General features: G+C 36.5%; 2 protein-coding genes across 3 annotated transcripts in view; both read left to right on the top strand.

The window, feature by feature from the left end:
• Window positions 1-1972: 1972 nt before the first annotated feature.
• LOC114525412 (zinc metalloproteinase nas-1-like) lies at window positions 1973-15117 on the top strand. 2 transcript variants are annotated; one of them, XM_028546747.1, is made up of 8 exons: window positions 1973-2693; window positions 3010-3138; window positions 10484-10642; window positions 10970-11090; window positions 12084-12253; window positions 12912-13163; window positions 13488-13602; window positions 14603-15117. In XM_028546747.1, coding segments are annotated over exons 2-8 (933 nt in total). In that variant the 5' UTR covers window positions 1973-2693; window positions 3010-3023; the 3' UTR covers window positions 14604-15117. The 2 variants fall into 2 exon arrangements, with proteins under 2 accessions (XP_028402548.1, XP_028402556.1); XM_028546755.1 differs by having other exon boundaries at window positions 1977-2693; window positions 3010-3129.
• An 8258-nt stretch (window positions 15118-23375) lies between these two features.
• The window catches only part of LOC114525428 (zinc metalloproteinase nas-4-like), a 30494-nt gene continuing 29198 nt past the window's right edge, over window positions 23376-24671 (top strand). Inside the window, exon 1 of the mRNA XM_028546785.1 lies at window positions 23376-23392. The gene's annotated coding sequence lies outside the window, so the exon portion shown is untranslated. The remainder of the gene's footprint in view (window positions 23393-24671) is intronic.

The raw sequence follows: 24671 nt of genomic DNA, 5'->3' as shown, positions 1-24671 counted from the left end.
AGTTCTTTGTCGGAAAAGGCGGCGATATATGTTTCCGATAATGACATATTATTTTCTAACGATTTATTTAAATTGCATTACCAAAGTGGGACAATTAATTTGCATCATTTAACTAACGAAGTCTTTGCGGTCTAAATTGTTACATAGCTACATTCTTTCTGTAATAACACTACTGACTATACGACACTACTCTAAGATTACCACACAATGTGAACACTGCGAACTTCAATCTTGGGAGGGAGGGAAACGTTTTTCGACTCGGATATGGGATCCAGACATCCAGTAACTAGGAATATACTCCAAGATTGATGAAGATGTTACTTCGTAGATAGAAACAGCCTCCATGGATCCCTTGCAAGTGCTTTTCGCCTATGATATGATTTCCCTTGATAGTTAGAATAAGCTTCCATTTTAATACTCCACCGGGATTGGAATCAAATTTTATTTGTGATACCTTTGTATAATAGGACTACACTCGCGTGTCCTCTAAGACAAACGGTACGTCATTATAAAATAATATTGTGCTGCATAACAAATGGAATAATCAATGCTCGTTAGCAAGCCTTCTCGATCCGGCATAACTACTAAGATAGAGAAATCGTTGAAAATCCTCATTAAGAACCGAGAGAGCCGATGCAAATGTCGTCCACGTTGCTATAGCGTGATAATTGTGAGGGGATTGCATATTCATTCAGTTTTGTCCAAGAAAAACCTTTTGAAAGCTCAAACGCTTTTGAAAGCTTAACGTATTTCTTCTGAGTTCTGAAGCTCCTACTAGTCACGTCCCTCGTCGACGTCTCGACGCTCATCGCTCGATGGACAGGAAAGGATTTTTTTTTTCAACTCTTAGCGAATACTTTATGCTTGTCCGGCGTGTGAGATTCGTTTCGTATGATTTATAAGTGGAAGCATTATGTTACGCAGGTTTCGTATCTTCAGTCTCACCTGTTTTTTACAAAACAATTTACTATTCATCCGTGCCCGGCCTTTGTTTTGTTAGTTTTTGTTACTAGCACTAGTAAAATTGGGCACGGGTACCCATTTTACCCGTGCCAATAAATTGAGTGTAGTGTAAACGGGGCTTATGTGTACTCTGGGATTTGGGAAAAAGGCAATATTTCTTGTCACAAACAATTGCATACAATTTTTCAATGCTAGTCGGTACCCGTGTCATGATGTCATCATAAATTCCCTTATACCTCACATCTGTTGGCATGGATGAGCAACTCGATCATAAGGGAACACTTACAGGGAGTTAAAACACCTCAGAGGGAATTATAGTGCTCACCCATTTGAAAGTCGGCAAGGAACAAAGCATATGTCACACATAATACACGACCCTTGTCATGCAGGGATCTTGGCATTGTCGAGGCGGGAAGAGGAAGGATATCGCATTACAATCAATATTCAGCAACAGAAGGAAATCCGTTTAAATAACTTTTCGACACCTCAAGAGCTTGAAACACATAACGAAGATTCTCCGTGTAACTGTTGATTTTTGAATTGCGTTCTCACATAAACCTAATTTGTTTACACTACGTCGAAAATTTAGTCATTATGGACATATTTAAAAGAAACCGATTCAAACCAATTCAATGTAATTGAGTTTTTGATTTCAAACAAAATACGCGTCCATGTCTGCTCAATCAATGGCGTCCCTTGGTTTTATAATCCAATTAGACTTATTAGAATCTTAGTTACACAGAAAATATTGGAGTCGTTTAGCGGCTTACGTCATCCTTTTACTAATGAAAAATGAAACTTGAGAAGAAATACGGAATAGTTTACGTTACTGCATGAAAGTGTTGTGTGGGATAAACCTGGAATCTACAAGATGTATGTGGTGGAACGAAGGGCCTCTGCTCGAAGTTAGTAAACATGAAGGAACTCGACTTGGCCGAAAAATGTTTTGAGGTATATCCGTATATGCCGATAAGGGCTGCTGAAAATTTACACTTCAGTGAACAGCAAATTCAATTTTTGTGTCAAAATTTGTGTCTGTTTTCTCATATTATCTACATTTTGAAGTGATATTGATGACGTGCATATGTTGTTGCAACTTTTCCTCCCTTCATAATTCCAAGAATGGGTACGTAAAAACATGTTTCATTACATCAAAAATGTTCAGTTTCGGCCGTAGACTGTACAGGGGTATATTTCATACAATAATTTCGAGAATTATAATTGGCGGATCGATATCAATATCACGAAGAATTGACAAACGTTTTGAACATGTTTTCATTTATCGCACCAACGGTTCCGTTAGGAGAAAGCGTTTCGAATACACTTCATGGTGATGGTTCCGTTTTTGCATCCAAGTTTTTGCGAGCTTCCAGACGAAATCCGGTTTATAGTCATTTCTTCGGATGTTATCATGATTGGTACAATGGGGCAAAAGTTCATTTCCTGTTAAAGAAATCCGAATAAGAGAGACACTGCAGACAAGAGTGGTTGACAGATCGATTGACCTATACGCGTAGCCTACTTGGCAAATCAGTCGCACTCTTTGGAGGAAACACTTGGCTCGTGTTTGACCCAGAAATCCTGTGATTGTTGCAAAATTAGTCAAATTAGTCGACCACACGAGAGGTGGCAAGTTCGTCTATACCTGGGTTTCGTCGTTCTGCTCGAAAAATCGCAGCTAACTAGTGTATTCCCTTTCAATTGACGTGTGCGTGAAGACAATTCGAAAGGTGGGTAAAGGTCCACAATACGAATTGTTAAAATATTTATGCTCCGCTGTTTACTGTTTTAACAGGAGCATTAATAGATGTCCCGCTAAACGATAGAACGCTTTGATGAAATGTTGTGGAAGAAATACCCGGGCATACTTGCCACATAATATCAAATGTATATATAGTTCCTTAAGTTTTATAACGCTAAGAGGATTAATTCATCTGTAATAAATCGTTAAGAAAAGTTTGTCACTGAATGTGATGCACGATTTACCAAGCCTCGCCAAAGTGCACTATACTAATACCAAGTGTGCTCTGTTTTCACTTTAATCAGGACAATATTATAAGATGTGGATTAACGACTTCTGTTCGCCCGCCTCTATTCTGCTGCTTTCGATAATCCAGCACATCTTATGGAATAACTGTCATGCGAATATCCTCGAACCACAGCCAGGTATTATACGTAAGCAACTAATATATTCGTTATACGTAGATTATTAACCATTTACTGTATTCGTCATACACATAACATACGCTGTCTATAAGGTGGTTTGCTTACATAAGTACCTAAAAAGTCTAAGGAATCAATAACTAGCTATAACGAAAGCCCCGTTCATAAGGAGAACAAATAGCGGCGTACTGTCGATTAAACGTTTAACATGTTGCGGTAGAACTATATATAAATGAGGATAGAGGGAAGGATAATATATCCGATACTAGTGCGTCGAATATGCAAATGTACACGAAGTTGACATGCGCCAAACCATAAAAGTACGTGCTTATCTCCTAATGTTTTCTCTAATATTCACAATTATCGCTTTTATCAGCATGCCCGTCATTGCTGTTGGTCTGTTGTACGTACATTGTGTCTTAAATTTGCGTCTGCTCATCAACCCACACGAAGAATATTGATTTAAGTTTTTTTTGTCGGTTACCACTGCGTTTAATCGAGCTGTAGAATAAACTGGGCATCACCGCACCACAACAATCGCTCCCTAATGTGAATGCCTTGTCTAAACATATTCTATAATGAATACGACGTAGGTCTGTTAACGTACTTATTGTTACAACTGCTTTTCTTTTCTTATCTAAACGCGATGTTCCGGCTCGATGTGGAGTAACCAAAATTTGCGAGTACGCGTATATCCAGACCCGAGTTCCAGATATTCCATGAACATGCGCTTGAAAAAAATCGCTATATAGTATTACACTATCTTTCGATCGCATGACAGTGTATTTCTATCTATCTCACGCTCTTAGCCATCCACATGCAGCGAGTGCAGTATTCGAGACAAAGCTTGGTGCCGTGTAAGCTAATATTTGAATGGTTACAATAGATTAGTGAACGCCCAAATAAAATAATTGATTAAATATTGTGTCAACTTTGAATATAAATCAATCTGCGCTAAATGCCCGCAAATGTACATTACAAATTGTATTAAACAATGTTAACTCGATACTCAGCGGCCTCGGAGGAATTTCTAGTATTGTAAATTGCATATCCATTTTTTTTCCGCTTGCCGGCCAATTAAGAGACAACAGCTGCATTTGGCACCGCACCTGCATTTTGTTCGGCAAACAGAATACTATTAGGAATCATTGCTAATAAAAAAAAAATAATCTCAGTAACATTTCATGGTTTAACGTTTTCATTTACGCGAGCATGTAAGGAATGTGGCGAGATATATAACATCCTCCCAGAATATATCTGATACATAATGGATAGCGAGATACACTGAGAACACCAATTACAAGCTTGGGTCCCTTGCCGGAATGTAGAAACCGTTTTTCGTATCATCATGTGGGAGGAGATAGAACGATCTAACGTAAACAACTGGCTCCAACTCACGGAGAGGTCATTTAAGTTCATGTGCTTCGCGGCCCTTCTATAGTCAATCTAGCCATCATAAATTACTCTTATGTAAAGATGTTAGTATGTGATGAGCAGCTGTTTTTTCACTACCTAATAAATAATAATGAACGTAAGGAAACATACACTGATGTTGTGCGTCATTCATTATAGTTGCGGGGTTTTAATGAATCACCAGGATCATGACCGATTTACAAGTTTTGGCGGCGTTCTGCCCACTTCCTGCATATCATTGATATTAAATATCAAAGAGTTGAGAATGATAATTCAATGTTCCCCATATTCTGCGATTGCCAATTCTCGAAATATTGTAGACCGAACTTCATATCATGCTATAAATATCCCTATAGGAACAACAATAAATAATATTAAGGCATTATTTTAAAACCCTGCATTAAAATACTTTGCATACTGAACGTGTTGTTCATACGATCGTTGCATTGGCCGTACCGCGTTTGTTTTATCAGTTCTTGCAGCAAAGGGCTTATTGGGATAATCTGAAAATCCTGTGTCATAAGGATTACGAGTGTACAGAAAAAATCATTCTCAGCTCAATGTGTTTAGCTGGGAAAGTTATATATTTAAACAGTTTAAATGTTGACGTTATTACACAAAACAGTTAACCATTAAAAGTCTAGAGATTTGTGTCGCACTTAGACCCTAATCCAAAGCCGATGACGTCTTAATTGGGCTCTTAAATAGTTAAATATGCAGTTAAAGCATGATTTCTGCCAACCTCCATCATAATTACATGTTGATTCAACGAATCATGTTTTAAGTAAGACTATTCGGATCTAAATATATATTTAATTGATATATATTCAGGTCTATATACGGATAATAGGCGTAGAGATTATCATGCACATATCTGTTCCTCCGCCTTGTACTCTCTTTGTTTTTGCAGAAATTGTTTCCGTGGTTGTAGATTTTGCTGCATATTTCTTTGTTTTCATATTTTCTCTATTCAAATAATATGGCAGGGGGCCCAGCCACCTTGATATGTTAACGACAGATATTGACTTCGATTGCATGGAACGGATTAATTAATTTATTTAATTAATTTAAGTTAATTTGAACGCGCTTTTTTTGTAGTGGGAACCTGCAGTTCCCTACCATGAAAGAAATATACCGCTCATATCAAAATTTCGAACATTGGGCCACGCACGTTGTTTTCATAACAAAACCGCCCACAACCCCTCCCCCCATTAAAAAAAAATTGGTTTCAGCAATGGCGACATTATTCATTTGCGTTTTTCATTGACATTAATCAGTGAATCGAATAGGCCTAAATGGATTCCCAAAGTCGGGATGTTTCCTCATTACTCATTAGGCGACGTAGAATGTGCGTGCAGTTACGACTATTCGAATTTCAACCAGCTGCACGCAGACACAATTAAGAGGTCAATGAGACGACAACTTTTTTTAAAAGAAGTCTCACACTTCCCCCATGTATAAGAATTTTCAGTGGAGTTATTCAATGCTGTTAACACATTATAGCTTTAGGGATATAAAAATGAAGTTCGTGCAGGAGCGGCCAACAGCCGGTTACCATGAAACAGGGTCATCGCAAAATCATTATCGTCTTTATCGACAAACCGAATTTTGAAACATCTATATTTATCCCCTAGTTGATCAGTATATTAGTGGTTTTATTTTTCAAACCCTTGGATAGAACAGGCATAAAGGAGGACAAAAATCAAAACAGCAGGCTTTTAGCGCTAATAAGGCTTTGAATCAGATCTGTGCCCCCTTGGGTGCGATCTGTGCCCACTTAGAGCGTGCTTTCGAGGCTTTGCAGAGTTTCATTTGTGTCGTCGCGAATTCTGAAATATATTTTGGAAATAAAAACGCAGCATCCTGAAATGTCTGAGTTTTGTATAGCATTATATATGGTATTTGACAATTCGTCATGCTATTTTTGTATTACAGTAGAAACGTTATATATATAAAGCCTATATATCTTATTTGCCTTTCCGGAAGGTATCAAAGCAATACTTTTTACCATTTATGGACTTTGACTTATTATTCAATCTAGCATAAATTGCGGGCACAATTCGAGTGCCTACTGTCTTGCCGATTAAATCGAATTTATTAAATTACTTTGGAGATAAAATTTATAATCATGCCATTTACATGCAATAATGATCTTATAAGCCACTGGATAGGCCACTTCCAAAAGTAAAGTTCTTATCATCTTCCTGAACAGACAGTCGGTCATTTTCATAGGCCACTGCATATGACACCTGATAACTGAGATCAGTGTACGGCCTGTAACTAAACCAATTTAATTGCAGAAAAAAAATCTGAATCTGACTTCCGAATAGCCCTTCATCTATAGACAACTCAGATATGATTGTATGGCTGCGGAAAAAAGGAATGCAGGGTGCTTTTAGTTAATGCAGGATGCACTTTAGCACTTGTGAAAATGACTGCTTATACGGATTACTTCATATATAGTCGCACAGATTTGTTTTTACTTCTTACCCTGCAATCTAGACGCCGTTGGTGTTTTGTAATACACGCACGAGAGACTAAGTTGTAGACCTGTTATTATTTCGTGCATAAGCGACTATAAAGTACACAGAGATAGGTGTCGTTATTCGCTTCCATAAAAAGAGTACGGCTGAGTACGCGGCTCCTCCGCTGGTTGCAACTTTATCTTGCTTTTAAGCTATGAAAATGTTAACATAATCTTACATAATTTACAAAAAAAATGGAAGGTAGAGACATCTATTTTACCGTATGAGAACTGCCTGAATGGCATGTCTGACATCTAGATTTTATAATAAGAGGGTTCATATGATCAGGATGAAATGCAAGCTTCTTTCGTCACTATTTAATTATTAAAATTTTTATCCCACATATATTTCAAATCCATGTTGACACCAGTGATTGACACACGTCCGTTACCTTGGAGGGTTTTATAGTGTTCTCCCGAAGAAAAACTTTATCGGCATGGGTAATAATGTAATTACTAATTATAGAAAATTTACTCGTTGCCCGCAGTTGTATATGCCGAAGTGCAAGCGCAACTGCTTAAGAACCATAGCCGATTATACCAAAGAAATTGTTCAAACTGCTAATCGATAAAGATTGCCATTCTAACTATTATCTAGTTGAAATATCGTCGGTTGAGTTGTAATCAAGTTGTGTTTCTTATATGCCCAAATATATATATACGTGCATTTGTAGTAGGTTGTGTACGCGTGCATGTCTTTGTTAATTGAAGAAGCCGTTTCTTGTCACAGAACAGAAATTATATCGTGTATATTGAGCCCATTGAACTGACAAGAACAATGGCACCTCCTGATTACATGCCAACACTATATTTGAAACAAAATTTTACCTCCAGACACGCGTGTTGCGAGACATTCTCGCGAGCCCTTTGAATTTAAAATGTTTTAATGAAGGATTTAAAATACTTTACTCTATAGTTTTGACACTATACTTCCGTTGAGGATATAGAGGTAGCGTTCGAGTTCTATTGAGGTCAGTGATATTCATATTGGTAATTTTCATATTCCAACCGTTCTGGAAATGATGGCGTAATAAAGCGCCGGCCGTATAAAAACGCCATTGATGTTACCATAACAACGATATTACCGATATTATCGATAACATCATTTTTGTGAAAAAATCCAACAACAACAAAATTTTAATGACTCGATTTTCCCGCCTTAGTAACAATAAACCTCTTTATCACTAAAAATCTGAAGGACATTTTTTCCCCAGCCTGAGTGCGACCAGCTTATACTTTGCAGACTCGGCGTTGTAAACAAGACCCATCGTGCTTCCTGCATACACTACGTGCATGAATATTTTTCAAATTTGTTTAGTTAGCCAACGATTGAAAGATTGGTGTCATCGTATTTACGGGACCCCGTGCACACGCGGTAAACGATATCCTGAAAATAATTTATGTTTTACAAATTGTTGGATAAAACAAAATGATCGACGAGGACGTTATAACGTCATTGTTGACAACTATGCTCGTGGGGTGCAATAGAGCATTAACAATCCTCATTCGATGTTTTTATCTACAGAAGCAACTCAATTAAGTGGCTTCAGTTACAGCCACCGTGTATCTTTAGAGTGTTATTTGAATGATGTATCAACTCAGTCAACTGTTTATGATTTCATTTTCCATCACGTTTCATGTTTATTAATACTCTTTGAATTGTCATCAACTTTAATTCCACGTAACAATTTTGGCAACATAATCATATTAAAATTAATACTTGATAAAAGGGCATTTTTATAGTTTCATTTCTGTACCGACACAGCAATCAATCGAAAAATATCAAAATATTCACGCAGTAGATATGCATGCTATGGTCCCCTGTGCGACCGTTAGTGAAGGCAGCTGTCTCTTACGCGAATACAGACGATATTTTTATGTTGAATGTGGACAGACATGCGCTTGGAAGCTAAATGATTTTAATTCTATTGAACTGTGGTCAAACTAATCATGCATATATCGGTTTACAACGCTCAGATAGAGTTTCGCCGCCATGTACACATGGATAGCTCTTTTGACTCTGCAGGTATACAGGGATCAACCACCAGGACATTGACCAGGTTAAATGTACGTCCCGACGCTTTGTCGGTGCTGTTACTTAAATTGTACAATATCTGCGCTGTTAAGATGGAATTTCCCCTCGCGACTCGCGTAACGTGCTGAAGCTAGGGTTACATGTTCGCCTTGCATGCATTCCCATGCAATGATGGCGAGTTAAACGTTGCCATATATGATATATGTAACGTGCATGCATATCTGATTACAATTGCGGTGCCTTTTACTATACTAAAAATATATTTAGCCAAGTAAAGATTATATAATGTGAAATTAATTGGAGGGTCCTCCTTTGAGGTAGCATGGGACTCGTTAGATGGCCAGACTCCACGACTACGCCCAAAAGGCGGGAGGCATGAAAACGACCTTATATGGGACAGTATGGATAGCCTTATATAGAAGTTGTAAATATTTTTAAAAAATTCGGAATATGTTATCCATATCGCGATCTAATTGTTGTTTTATCGAAGGTATTAATTGCATTAATTGCATCATAGCATCATGAATGTATATCTGATGACCTTGCAGTCGAAACGAAAGCACGCGGGTACAAGTTCTTATTCACCTGATTCAGTGTTATTTTACTCAGTTGGCGATGCTGTCATGCACATGCACCCTCCAAGAAGTGTTATTTTGGACGCACTTAATTGAAGAAAGAATGCGCAAGATAACAATTTTCATAATATAGCACTATATTATCGACTTCATACGTGAACGTAACAGCCACCATTTTATCGATAACAAACGCATGCTTCGAGGCAAGATCAATATCAACTAAATTTATCGCGTTATCAATGTTTCTCAGGTGAACCCCATCAACGTTTTGAAGGTGAACATTTCAACCATACACGCCCTCCTGCATGTTTATTATTCTATGAAAGTCAGGCGTTCTAGAAAGTCGTGAACTTTTCGGACGTTTTCAATTCCGTTTGTGGTTTTTTATTTTTCGGATGGTGTGGGAACTTTCCTATTATTTCTACATATGTGAGATGGTTTTGAGTGATACACCCTTGGCCATACATAATTGACAGTAATTACATAATTACCCAGGGTATAGAATTCCAATTTGTTTTCTATTCAAAACAAGCAATAAAGACACTGCTTTAGCTTACTGTTGCATGTTTGTGTAACGATATTTGGTTTTAGTTTTGCATGATTATTTAATGTTTATACATTTCTAAATATCGGTCGAGGGTCGCGAGTATGAAAAGTTATCCTCAACCCTCGTCTTTTCACAATAGTCGCCCGAGGAGAACCCAATTGCAATAAAAGTTGTTCCATGGCCATGTATTCGTTACTTTGCGCGAAAATCACAGAAACTCGTGTTGTAACAATACGTAACAATTTTCTATTCTGTATATATAGAGCTTGTAGAAGGTGACATTGTGTTGGGTGAAGCAATCGACGCACTATTAAAACAAAAACACAACAGCGAATATTATCGTGTTAAACGAGACACCATTGCTGATAGCATCAAGCTTTGGCCAGGTGGATTGGTTCCTTATACAATTGAAGATAGTATCGGTAAGATTTCTTGTTGTATGGACGGTCTATTAAAATGGCATGTCTCTCAATACCGCGGGTTTCTCTAAATATTGCCCAGTAGTGATGCACGGACAATGTGAAAAATATAGTTATAATTAAAATAGTTGTAATTATATAACTATAGCTAAGAGAATTCGTCTCTCATGCAAGTCAGTATTCTTTTTGGAAAACAATAATCGGAAAAGGAATAGCTATATTGATGCCCGCTCAGTCTACAATATTTTCATTTTGGCATGGGATCGATGTTCTCGCGCACAGCACAATGCCTGGGATTATTCTAACACATCTTCAAATTTTGACTTATAGATAACGCAGTTAGAAAAAGAATAAGACGGGCATTTCGCCACATATCGAAGCGATCATGCATCAAATTTATACCAAGGCTGAAAAAACAGAAGGACTACGTCAAATTCATCAGTGGCAGAGGGTGAGCACATGTGCTTTTTTATTCGATTTTAAATAGCCTGATATACCCTTCGATGGTTCTTTGCTGAGCATGCATTTCTGCTTTGTCAGAGATTTTCTGTTTCTTCAGAATTTTTTTTTCACTGACAAAGGATCGCGTGACCAAGTAGTATATATACGACAAATTACAATGACAAAAAAGGAACCTTTAGTAATTATCATGCCTGTATGTCAACAGCGGGGAAGCCTGCTATCATGTATAACCAGTAAAGAATGGCATTATTTCATGCTCAAAGATTTACTGATAACTATAGAGAAAGGCAATGTATGAAGCCCCTTTCGCTCTTGACAGAGCGCCATTTACCATTCGCCTTAGTCCCTGGCGAGTAATTCCCACAGAACGTATCTAAATAATTAGAATGCATGAGGATTGTGATTTATGGGAAGCATGAAGAATGTAATCTTTATCTTCAAGCATCCTTTCAGGCGATAGCTCTTTGCCATACACGTGATAATTGCTATGGAAGAATAAAATGCATGACGACCAAATATCAATGAACGCCATAAGAAAACTAGGACTGCAACTTGGCAACGCACTTCAAAGCGGCTAAATTAACCGTATAGTGACTGTTCTTTTCCATCGTTTTCGCGGCTACGTGGTTGACAAATGACAAGAATTAAACGTGCCATGCAGAATCTAGTTTCTCTTCCATGATCGAACAACAATATGATTTTATGAAATATAAGCCCGTTTTCCAAGCGATAATTGAAATGCGGTGATGTGATTGGTTGGTGAAAAAATTCGCCGCGAAAAAGTAAAATCGCTGACCGCTTTTCATCTGTTCGCGCGAATAAATTCGCCTAGTGGAAAACGTGCTTAGCTCGTTAAAGATATTTCTAGAAAATAATGAAATTTATAACTGCTTTTATGACTTTAATGATCGTTCCAACTTTCATCAAGTTCAGAAATTAATGAGTGTTGTTAGACGAATTGTATTTTGTTTCAAAATTATAGATGTTACTCGTCGATTGGCAGAAAGGGAGGTGCACAAACAATATCCCTGGTTCGTGATTGCGAATATGGAGCAATACATGAAGTAATGCACACATTGGGTTTCTTTCATGAACAATCCAGACCAGATCGTGATCGGCATGTTAAAATACTGTGGTGGAACATTCAAAAAGGCACGAACAATTTCTTACCTGACTTGATGAGATTCTGCGCGAATAGCTTAGTCGACAGTGTAGCGTTTCCTGTACCCGCCATGCATTTCGTGTACCCACCATGCATGTTCCTTGTTTGGCTTTTACACTTGCAATCCAATCCCCGAGTACCGTTTAATATTAGGAGGTTAACATATGTATTGAGGTTGAGTGTCCGGTATCCTAAGGAATGAAAAAGTTTGATATGTGTAGAAATAAATAATGGAATTAATAGAGAAGCATGCTTGTACTCGTGACTCCTACACAAAATTACCAAACAAAAAACCAGCCCCCCTCCCCCCTCCTCTTTCCCGCACCCAATAAAATGCTGTTTGCTTATATAAGAAAAACAGAGTAGAAAAAATGCTTTTAAAAGACTTGTGCAATTATTCGTTCAGTCAGGAGAAAGTGTGGCAAATATTCAAAGAAGCCGGAAGAGTCACGTTCGGGGGCGAAAATAAGACTTGAAGAGCATTATAGGGTGAAAATTAATAAGAACAAGTTAAAATCAAATCAAGGGGCAAGGTGGAAGAATTCCCCGCGCCCCCCTTCTCCGGCGTCCTTGCAAATATTTCCGACCAAACATTGTGATAAAGTGTAGGAGCATGAATTTAATAGTCTCTATTAACATCTCTCATAGACATGGAAAGAAACTTTAGAAGCTACTCTAATGGAGTGACTGACACACTAAACCAACCATACGACTTGAAGAGTATAATGCACTATGGAAACAAAGCTTTTAGCAAAAATGGCGGTGATACGATTATCTCTAGAAAATACCCTTGGCTCAAACTAGGAGCTAAGAAAGAGAAACTGTCGGCGGGAGATACTAAACAACTTAACCAGCTTTACAAATGCAACATCAGGTCACGAAGGAGACTGGGATATTATAGTAAGTTCTTTTCAATGTGCTTTACGTAAGGAAATCGTGTTTAGATTCCCATGCCTTGAATGTTTGAGAAAAACAAAGAAATCACACTTAGAAACGGAATTATCGGTAGAAATCTTTCTTTTTACACTCATTATTCTGATGCGAACGGATTACGATGTTTGATGTCACAATGAATAGCAATCACGAAATATAAATGCCAGATTTCCCCAGTTGTTATTTACATACTTCGTCTTAAAAATTAATGTTAAGAAAACCCAACAGAGTTATCGTTCACAATTAAGAAATATAATGAAGTAATTATTTGCTCTTTTGTACATTTCACAGATACCTGTCGCAATGTCATTTCCGGATGCTTCCATTATGCCGTAAATAGTGATGCATGCGAATGTAATTACGACTTCATGGAACATTATTGCAGAAGGTCCTGCGGGTTTTGCTGGTACGTTATGTGTTCTATATCTTATAGTTGTATATACGCATGTACGTCATCTAGAAAATCTATATAGCCGTTTAAAATGCACGATAAATGCTATATACATTGTAATTCGACAGGATGTTTCAACAATAATGCGGCCATTAAGGATTCGGGAAAGTCAAATGTAGATATTTTTATCATAAATATGGCAGGTCTTAATTCTCGTGATGTGAAGGAAAGAAAGTAGACATCTGTTTTCAACATATGCGTGAAAAGTTCGATAGACAAACGCTGGAGGAAAATTTAACGCTAAAGACAAACGCGAAGGGTGATGACCTATGGCTATGAGCCTCATTTTCATTTTCAGCCCATTTATTCTTAGAACTTGTGTCTATTTAGACTGGAACTACATAAAACTGACGATTATTTGCCTGTCTCTATTTATTCCTTTGTCGGCGCGTTCGTCAACCGTGAGTCCGCGTGACAGCAAAAACAATAGAAATGGACTGGCACTGTTCCTTCAATTTCGGGCTTCATGTCGACCAAGATATCGTTTCCGTTCTGCATGTATATAGAGTTCACTCTGCATGCATGTGAAGAATCACTAAATATGCTGATATGCATCTGTCAGATCACAATTATAGGGCACAGTAGTATAGAGAGACCGTTCGGAAAACATCAATATTTCAAGTTCCTCCCGCTGATTTAAAGCTATTAATTGTTCAGCTTAATCCATTAGTTATCACACAGGTCTTACACCTTGTAGTAATATAATATATCCGCTACGTCTGTAAATATATAGCATTACATATACTAGGTTACCGCTTGCTTGTAATCAGTTTAATAGTCTGACGATATCTTTGGAATAAAGACGAAATATCACTGTCTCTGTATTTACACTCTTGTTTTATCTTGAATATATCAAGAACACAAGATGTCTATCTTCGGAGTCTTCGGAATTATTTTGTATTTTTTTAATTGTTCTAGTTTTACTGACTAATGCACGTTTTTGCTTTTATTTTAGATGATTATCCATGCATTCATTGCTCGAATGATTCAGTCATTTTTCTGTATATACGAAGATTATTGCGGGTCTCTCGGGAAACACGATGGAAAACATAGCGACTCAAGCACACAGCCACCTTGTTGTAATAATCAAACAAATGCACGTTGCCTGTTTTCTTCTAAACAAGTTTCATGTCTTTCTTTATCTTAAAAGACAGAGAAGTCTTTTTGGAAATGCAGTGCAACACTTTTCGCCAGAATATATAAATACAAAAGGCAATAATTAATCATGGAACTACATGTAAACAGAGCTGAAACATTACATATGTGATTCCGAGTAATTCTTTCAACGAACTAGACGCTTATAGTTGAAAGTAAACTGAACGACACGAGCTCTTCAGTATGCCTATTTGAAGAAGGATGTACTTCTCAAAAAGTTGTTATTCTTAATATACCGTGCATGAATCAAAAATAAATTTGAGATTTTAAATATACTTTCACATAGAGAGTTAGATTTTAAATATACTTTCACATAGAGAGATGGCACGGCACGGCTAAAATGGGTGCCCGTGCACAATTTTATTAGTGCTCAGGCTAACAAAACAAAGGCCGGGCGCGAATGATGTAAGCCCCGTTTACACTACACTCTATTTATTGGCACGGCACGGCTAAAATGAGTACCCGTACCCATTTCATCTGTGCCCGGCCTTTGTTTTTGTATCCTGAACACTAATAAAATTGGGCACGGGTACTAATTTTAGGCGTGCCGTGCCGATAAATCGAGTGTAGTGTAAACGGAGCTTCAGAAAAACTATTAAGAATGATATCCTTTATAGTAAAGTTCTCTCAGTCAATAACACCATAATTAGAATAACGAATTTTCCGAATCAATTAGGCTATACATTACATATAGTACGTTTCAGCTCTATTTTGTTTACAGCGACACATGTTCTCTAAACTAATGACAATAAATATATACCAATATAGGTTAACTAATAACAGTATACAGTATATAGCTTTAACTAATGTATTTAAAACACCCATATCTTTTTTAATGCCATCCTTTGTATCAAAGGTCTACGTACTCCAAACAAACTTGGTGCTAGAAAACAACTTATTACCAATCGACTATATGTAATTGTATTAAACAAGACCACTTTGAAATATTGTCTAATAAATTATCCCAGCCGCTCATAGATATTTCCATATTTGATCAGAACGATAAGGTAAACATCTTTAGACAAAACATTGCATCTACAAAAATTTCGTTTTCGCGCTAGAAACACCCATCATTTCAGAGATAGAGGACGAAAGGGCGTTAACAGGGAGACTTGCCAGTTAGGAAATTTTTCGCTGGGGATCCTGTGGTTTCATTCCCATTTCCTCGTTGCAATGCGCCAACCTGTAGACGGTAAATACAACCAAAGGAGGACGTGAGGCAAAGGGGTGAAGCAGTTCTCCCAAAATGTTCTTCAAACGCGGGCAAATAGCTGCGGCAAATTCAGGAAAAACAGAATAACGAGTTGCTCTCATATCATGATATCACAAATAAAGTTAATTTCTTTAGAAATACACTCTTTCCACAGTCAACGAACACCAAAATAGCAACATGCATGGCGGGTCTAAATCATTGCTGATGAATAAGCCATTCATCTCAATGGTCTAAAACGTCAAGCTGGATACGTTACTGCTCACAAAACTTTAAATTGGGCCTATGAATGCAACATTACTTTTCCAACCTCGTACCCAGGCTCTTTACCTACGCTATTGTCTTTTTCCCCAATGAATACTGATTAATTTAATGTTTTAGATGAATAAACTTTATTATATGCTCTTCCACCCTAAACTTTTTCCTCATATGTTCTTGTTCAAGACTAAATGTTTTGCAAATTTTAAGTTCTTGTCATAGAAGTCTTTCGCTTACAAATTTGTGATTTTTGACGCTCATTAGCCGCATATCTGGCTTTTTTAGTGGAGAAACTGGAAGAAAAATACATGGTTTTTTAAATGATATTTAACTCCGAATTGCTCAATTGTGTGTATAAAATAATAATGTAATAAAAACTTTCTGTAAAGTTTTGTATAGCAAAGTTTCAAAGCTTGAAATCTACAGTAGGGGACAAAAGGTTGAGTCCAGTCGTTGTAGAATTCCAGTATTAAATCCTGGCAGCGTATTCGAGTTAAGACAAGCGTGCTAGTGTTTCAGTACTGTAAAGCATATTAATTGCAGACGTCTGTTTTGGTCCTAATGATCTAAATTATAACAAAAAAAAGTTCTTATTCCTTTACACTGCCCAAGATGGGTGGGAAAAAGGGCAAAGTGATAGTGCACAAGTAAAAATAGCTGCATTGAGTATTGAAGAATTCTTTCCTCGTAAGATCGCAGAAAAAGTGAGAATTTCAAAAGGTGGTATGCAACTAACCTTGGAGAGGTTCGAAGAAACTAAATCCTACTCAAGCAAGCTTTTAGCTGCTTCGGTCATGCTGGGTTTGGCAATATTGAACGACATAAATAATAGGATCCTAAGTTAAAGAAAAGTATCATCCAATTCTTCATGGAGATGGAATTTCATCTGGTACAAAGATGATCGCGCGTTTAACTACATGATAATCACCCTAAGCACATGCACATCTTCTATGTGCCAGAAATCTTTTAGAAGCAAACGCATTCTGGTGATCTCGTTCTGGACCTCTGGTGATCTCGTTCTCATGGCTTTCCACCTCAAATTCCAGATCTAAAACTCATGGAATACTTGTAGAACCGTTTTGACCGCAAAAGGGCGAGGCACAGACCCACCAGCCAGGATGACTTGAGGCACGTTGTCAACGAATGCTGGCAAGGTAATGAACGTGCGACATTAAATAACCTATGGAGCTATTCCAGCAAGAATAAAGGCCGTTTCAAGAGCAAAAAAGCGGGATACTAAGCATTGACATGTAATGCATGTTTGCACATTAACATACGTTAAATGAATATCATAACATCTCATATTCGTTGTACAGCATGTATTTTTCAGTTTACTTATTTACTTTTTTCTAGTTCACATATCGGTAAAATAAGGTTTTCTGTAGAAAATTAATATACGCTGCTAAAACAATGAAATACAGTCACTGGACTCAAACGTTTGCCTTCTATTGTATGCCGGTTACAAGTAGTTTCTATGGAGATTTGCACGTCATAGCTTTATTTTTTTTTTATTTTTACATTTTTACTTTGACGTACGAGAAAGCGTGTTCGAGAAAAAGGTTAGCTTCGACGGCCATCAATTCCGTTTCAAAGATAAAGACGAAGTTAGCGTTACATGGGTATATATATCGAGTTCACTGGTATACCCTTGTCTGAGCATCTATAACTTCGCCACTCGTTGCATGGCATCTATCCAATAAGGAAGATCGCACCGAAAATCTTAGCCTTAAGGCAAGTTTTAAGCATTCGAGTACGTTTTGGTATTACGATTAACGTTATAGCCTTATAGGTGGTGAGTGACAAAGTTATTGTCAAGTGTGAAACAAAACACGAATTTCGTAGATAGCCATAGACCATTTGTTCGCGAAAGGACTTCGATGCCATTCCTATTCGACAATATCGCTTTTGTGCAGCTAGCCTCGTTCTCGAAACCCGTTACGTTGAAAATACAACTATATACAGTGATCTGCAAATTACTCAATATTCACAACTAAGAAGTAATCAAAGGTAAGGATGAGGCATACATTGATATTTCTCTAGACAGCATTGACATCGGGCGCGCTTTCAGCTAATCAAAGCAGGACTCTCCGTTAGATCATCATGGTTACAAGAGCGACCACCAATCATTCAGTCATTGCTCTGCATGCACGGATTTCAATGTCAAGAAATTTGTTTCAAAAAACAGCGAAAAGAAGCATTATAGATTATTCATATACGTATAGGGAAGATGAAAATGAAGAATGTGACATTTTTGATAATTTTTATCAGTTCCCCAGTAGCTGCACCCGGCGACAACATAACCACTGTTGTTCATTATCAAGTTGAAAGCTATTCTCGTCTGTAAATATCAAACAGTGACATTACCGCAATTAATCGCGACCAAACTAGAAAACCGATAATCCTTTCAAGTTACTTAGAAATGGACTTGGCGCTTCTAATTCCGAAGCGTTGTGTTAAATGTGTCCAAAATTGAAACTTCTTTCGTGAAATAGTTTTAATTTTAGCTCATCCGTATGAAAATCAACTTGTCGCGTTTTTGAGGATAGCGTGCATGGCCCACATATATGCATATGCATGGTATATATAGTCTCTGGTAGTGGTATACTTTTTAAAATACTTATCCTTATATAAAATATTAGGAAAAGCAGGTATACAAAACAATAAACAAACAAACGATCATAAATGCATATGGTATACGAAGAACGTTCCAACATTTCCACATGCATATATAAATATATATATATATACATATATATGCATGTGGAAATGTTGGAAGGATAATTAAATCATAACATTAACCTTCAAAACTAACAAAGATATTTAGATCAATATCTTGCTATATGGTCTATAATAGAAATATCAATGAAGCGTATGCTCCTATTTCACAGAATTAAAATACATGCATGCATGCAACTATATATTACCAAAGAGTCGTGGACAGTAACGTGCATGTATGTAGATTATAATCACATAGGTTTCATTGAGTCCGTTAAAATATAAGTAAGAATATATATAAGTTCATACATATTCACATACTATACAGGTGCCCCAAAAAATTCCCCATCTATTGAAATCAAACCTTTGTTAGAATCTGATTGCCTTAATATTGTGATAAACCCAATTGAAATCAAGATGCTTTATTTGAATGCCTCAATCTAACTGACTATGCTATTTATACACACTACTGCGTTGATCGCTTTTCTTTCACTCTGTCTCGCGACCTTATGAACACTTCATTTTGGATATGCTAGAGAGATTTATAATTATATATCTCTTACGAACACTATATATATAGAATATAAAAATATATATATATCTAAAGAATCGATATCGCCACAGGGCCCACTTCACTGACACAAACGCTACTTCGAACATGTCAAAACAATGTTAATAATTTACAAAATTGATCCGTCTATTATATGTGTGCATCCCGAATTATATGTAGTTGTCATGATATTATAATTCGCACAATTATTGTACCTATTTTAGAACCGCTTATCAGTTTTTGAACCATGCACTTTTGGTGACAGGCATGGTCGTTGATGCAGGGGAGTATATAATATTTAGGATATTTGCCGGACATTACGGGTGCAAGTAGTGCTTCCTCGCTGCATAGGTGAGTATATATATCCCATGCATTGTTGTATATGAACCGGCTTTCCTTATTGTCATGTAGTATTAACTAATATATATATATATATATATATATATATATATATATAAATATATATATATATATATATATATATATATATATATATATATATATATATATATATATATATATATATATATATATATATATATAGGGCCTATACCATCGCACGCATGGGTGACATAGAATCTTATAAAGCAAATAACAAAATTTCGAGTTTTTAAGGTACCTGGAAACCCGGTAAAGATAACGAGCTCCTCAAATCACGTGCTCATGCAATCATGCTATTTCAAAGAGTTGTTAAACGCGCGGAAGCCTTATTTATTTTAAATTTATACCATGTCCGTACAGATAATAACATACATGCAGTATATATATATATATATATAATAGATTGATTTCATACATTAGCTACGTAATAAAAACAACTAGCCTACGTATGTGAATTATATAATTTCCTTTAACTACGCTATATCATTAATTTCATTATTGCATTATCGTATTATCGAATTTTACTCATTTGTATTCCTCTAACTTTTAAACTGAAACGTTTTGTTATACGAGACGACGGAAACGTTTTGCATAATCCTTTTTAAACTTGCGGAGGTATAAGATTTACGATATATAAAATTAGATTAGGTTCATGAAGGGTCGAGCACTTCATATATGTGATCTACTTACATATGATATGTCATTTAAGCTTAATAATAAGCCGATGATATTTACATGTTATAGTTGTATGATGTACTGATGTAGTAGGTAAAGTGGAAATTTAAATAAATATTCAAAAGCATATTCAAAATCATGACCATGCAACTGACAAAGGACGAGGATTGTCAGGCAGGAAGCTATATATAGTTAGCAGATTACAGCAAAATGTTGCAGCTTCTTCTTACGACACTGAAAATGTCACTGCATGATTACCATAATTGAAAAGTTTGTTCAAGAAAGTTTGTTTTTGACTGAATGCCCTTTGCTTGCATGAGCCATAGCAAATTTCATGCACTCTTTTATACACAAAACGGGCTGCATATTTGTTTAGCTCAAAAATAATTTGTTTCATGTTTGTCGCTCCTACTTCTTACCAAAAACAAGCGAGTTTCAATGCATGCATGCATGGCTGATAACACAATATACTTCCGCGACTGTCATGCATGAATTTTCGAGAATTCGCGACTTCAAAAGTCGCTATGTATATGCCGTTATATCAAATTTCACTATCTACCGGACTTGCCGCTTTCTTGTGATTTTGCATCAAAATTAAGTCCTTAAAAAAATGGAACTTCGCAGTGAGACATCCACGACAAACACTCATGCAAACATGACGATTGACGAGCAAAAATTCCACATCGGACCTGCAGTTGATTAATGACATTCGTACTCTTTCAACATGTCATTTGAGACAACTCGACAAAATATATAGACAATATACGATATAGCTTCATCTTTTCGTCGACTTTTCTTTATCGAGAAAGTTTACTTGCATCCAGGTAGTTGCATGAAACACCTTACTACGTCTAACGGCTATATTTAACCTATCGGCAGACTTCACATTAGCCCTTTCTCAAAGGAGATAACAGTGATGTTTTTCAAGATGTTTTTTAGTTTAACATCAGGCGTTCATGCAGTATTCAGCTTCTCATTCAGCTTTGTGTATGTCCAAGGACGTCGAAGGGGTTAGCGAGCCCTGGGGTAAACTATACCCACTCCCCCGCGTTGCTGTGAATGTCCTCGTTGTTATTCACAATACTGCTCTAAAATTGTAGTCTTACGTGCTATAATATAGTCTATAGCTATGTATGCTCGCTGAACATATTTCATGTAAACATCGATCCCATGCACTGACAAATTTCAAGGTGCATGATATCTCTCTCAGCACAAGATTTGAGCTTTCTATAATCTCAGTATTTTTCAACAATCAATCCACACTATAGACACACACCCGTATGAAATAATCCAAAGAGCCCAATAATAAGATGTCAATCATAATACTTTAAAAACAACTTGGAAAAATATACGGCACACGCTTATAAACAACTGACGGTAAAACAGACTTTAGAGTGTAGTGGACGATTTTTGGTAAGCAATTACTTTTATATATATTTTCTCCATATGTCGCGCTCAATGACTTACATGGAAATCGATGTTCACCAACGGTATCTTATTATAAATCATGTGCTTGCATGTACTATATAGGTTTGGCGAGGTGGGCAAAGCAAAATCACACAAAAAAATCGAGATTTACAACGCGATCTTTGATTGAAACATTTTTGCCAAAAGCTACAAGTTGAACGATATTCAATAACACGGCAATTAAATTTAATGCGTTGTCAGTTCCCGTAACTGATATCATGAATTGTCATAAAAAAAATATTTGCTCTTGTATAGCAAAACCTTTTTAAAGGTTCGCCGACTTTTTTATACGTCCATGCACGCGAGATGTTTTCGTGTTGGTCTTTAAAATAACAGCCCACACATGTCTTTTGTGGTTTTCACTAAAGTGATGATCAATATTCGAGCAGTATATTTGCTTATACTGCGTGAAATGAAATGTTAATCTTATAGTGTTTGCATTTTCGTTTGAATAGGACCACTGACCACATGCAACTCGATTATGATTATATACACCTCCCATGAAAGTTCTTTGAATATTTTGAAGTCTCCCTTCACAAGTTTTGAATGCACAAAAAATATTATCGCTATTTATATGATAATTCAAACAATAAATCACGTTGTAAGTTTTTTTACCGATAACATTGGAACTAGAGAAAAAACGTCTTTGGAAACAATAACACCCATGCATTAGTTCTAAATTGAAACTTTCACTCCACACGCTACACGCTAATATATGTATATAAATTAATGGTATATAAGATATATATACCAGCGACGACAGATTTAATCTTGGCTACAAAAAAGTCTGGTCATTATCTATAACGTAGCATCAAATTCATGTCAGCCAAGATCCTTCCATGCTGACTAGTAACATCCACATGAGTGTAATTTGCATGCATGCAGGTATATAATTTGTGGGTTGAGCACATTCCTGAGACAGGCTGACGTTGTATATAAATAAATAACGGTGGTTAGCTGGTATATATACTTGGAAGCAACTAGGTCAAAACAACCTCGACGTATCTTAGTTATAATAAGCATAATTGCGCCTAGTTTGCATAATTTTTGTGTAACACATGTTTAAAGGCGTTATCAATTTCAGGTTAGTTGGTCGTTTAATTTCTCGTGGGCGAAAAGCACTAATTTTCTATACAATATCATTGATCAACACACTAGTAATCTATATATATATACTGGATCTTTATATCTTATATCACGTACATGCCATTTCTATCGCAGGTTATATACGAAATTTTACGACGAAAACAACACACTTGCAGCCAGTCGTTGAATTGTATAGCTAACTCCAAAGGCAGTACTTCATAAACATTTGACGTGGCTATATATTTCTGGTAAGTTTGAAAATATATGAAACAGAATGGATATAACACATATGGTATATGTAGGGCAGTATATAAATCTGGGGCGTTTAGTTCAACTTCTTAGGCTTTTATACATGCAGTGCAAAGATAAGAGTTTCATTTTGCAACTATATAATGATGTATATAATATGTGGCGGCCCTTTATACGTGAACGACGCCAAAGAAATGGAGAAAAAAATTAAAATTGAATGATCGTTTTTTAATTATGCGTCATGTAGCGCCTCAATTTCACCCATTGCAGATCGCTGATTCATCGTAATTCACAATGTCAATGAGTCCAAATAAAATTTTTATAATTTGTATCAATGATGTGACATGCATGTATAGCTATCAAGATAAAGTAATTCGGCGATGATCACTGCTTTCGTCTCCTTGAATATTTCTAATCCTCTGGAACTATATAGGATTCCCTAATAGAAGATTCCATATCGCGTATCAGCAATAAAAATATTTTATAAAATACATAATAGAATAGATAATATGCAATTGAATTAGGGTTGCAGATCATCTCAAAAAATATTTGCAAAATATAAATGCATTCATGTATACCGAAATGCGCACGTTAACAGATATATTGCATTTACAAAGTAACATTTAGTAATTTACTCCGCTTAACTCGAACAGTCAAACTCCTCGCTAATTCGAACAAATTTTGTTTTCCCTTGGTCAAATATATCCCGTTAACTCGAACTTTGTTTTGGATTCGTAGATCGTCAAACCTTAAAATGTGAGAACATAGCATTTTGACTATCGGTAACTTGCATTTCTAATGAAAACCAGCCCTATCGTGAAGGTTGAAGGCATTATGAATGGGATGCATGGAATGCAAATTGGTATAGCAAGCTACCTGCGACAATACACATCATGTAGCCGGCATGCGTTTTCACGGTTTCAAAGAATAATAGAAGTTGAAGGCTTTAAGCTAATTTAATATATTAGGCATATTTTTCCTTGGATCGTGTGGACAAGGCGTCTAAACAATAAAACAGACAAAAATTTTGAAAACACTCGAAAACGACGCTCGTGTGCACATATAGCCTTCTGGGATGTCTACCTTCTTATCTTAATCGTCCTTATTTTAGCAGGGATTTTGCGCAAATGCTTCCAGATCTATCAGTGCGAAAGCAAAAATTAATAAATCTGCTTAATTGTCAGAAAATTTTCTAATATGGAACTCCAATAAACCGATTATTTTTCAATAATAGACCAATTGCGAAACTTAGTAGCCGCGCCTTCGCATAACATGGAA

This window comes from Dendronephthya gigantea, unplaced genomic scaffold (assembly GCF_004324835.1).
Source record: "Dendronephthya gigantea isolate DGI-Jeju-01 unplaced genomic scaffold, DenGig_1.0 000001F, whole genome shotgun sequence".
NCBI lineage: Eukaryota > Metazoa > Cnidaria > Anthozoa > Malacalcyonacea > Nephtheidae > Dendronephthya > Dendronephthya gigantea.
This window is presented reverse-complemented; position numbering and strand designations above follow the sequence as displayed.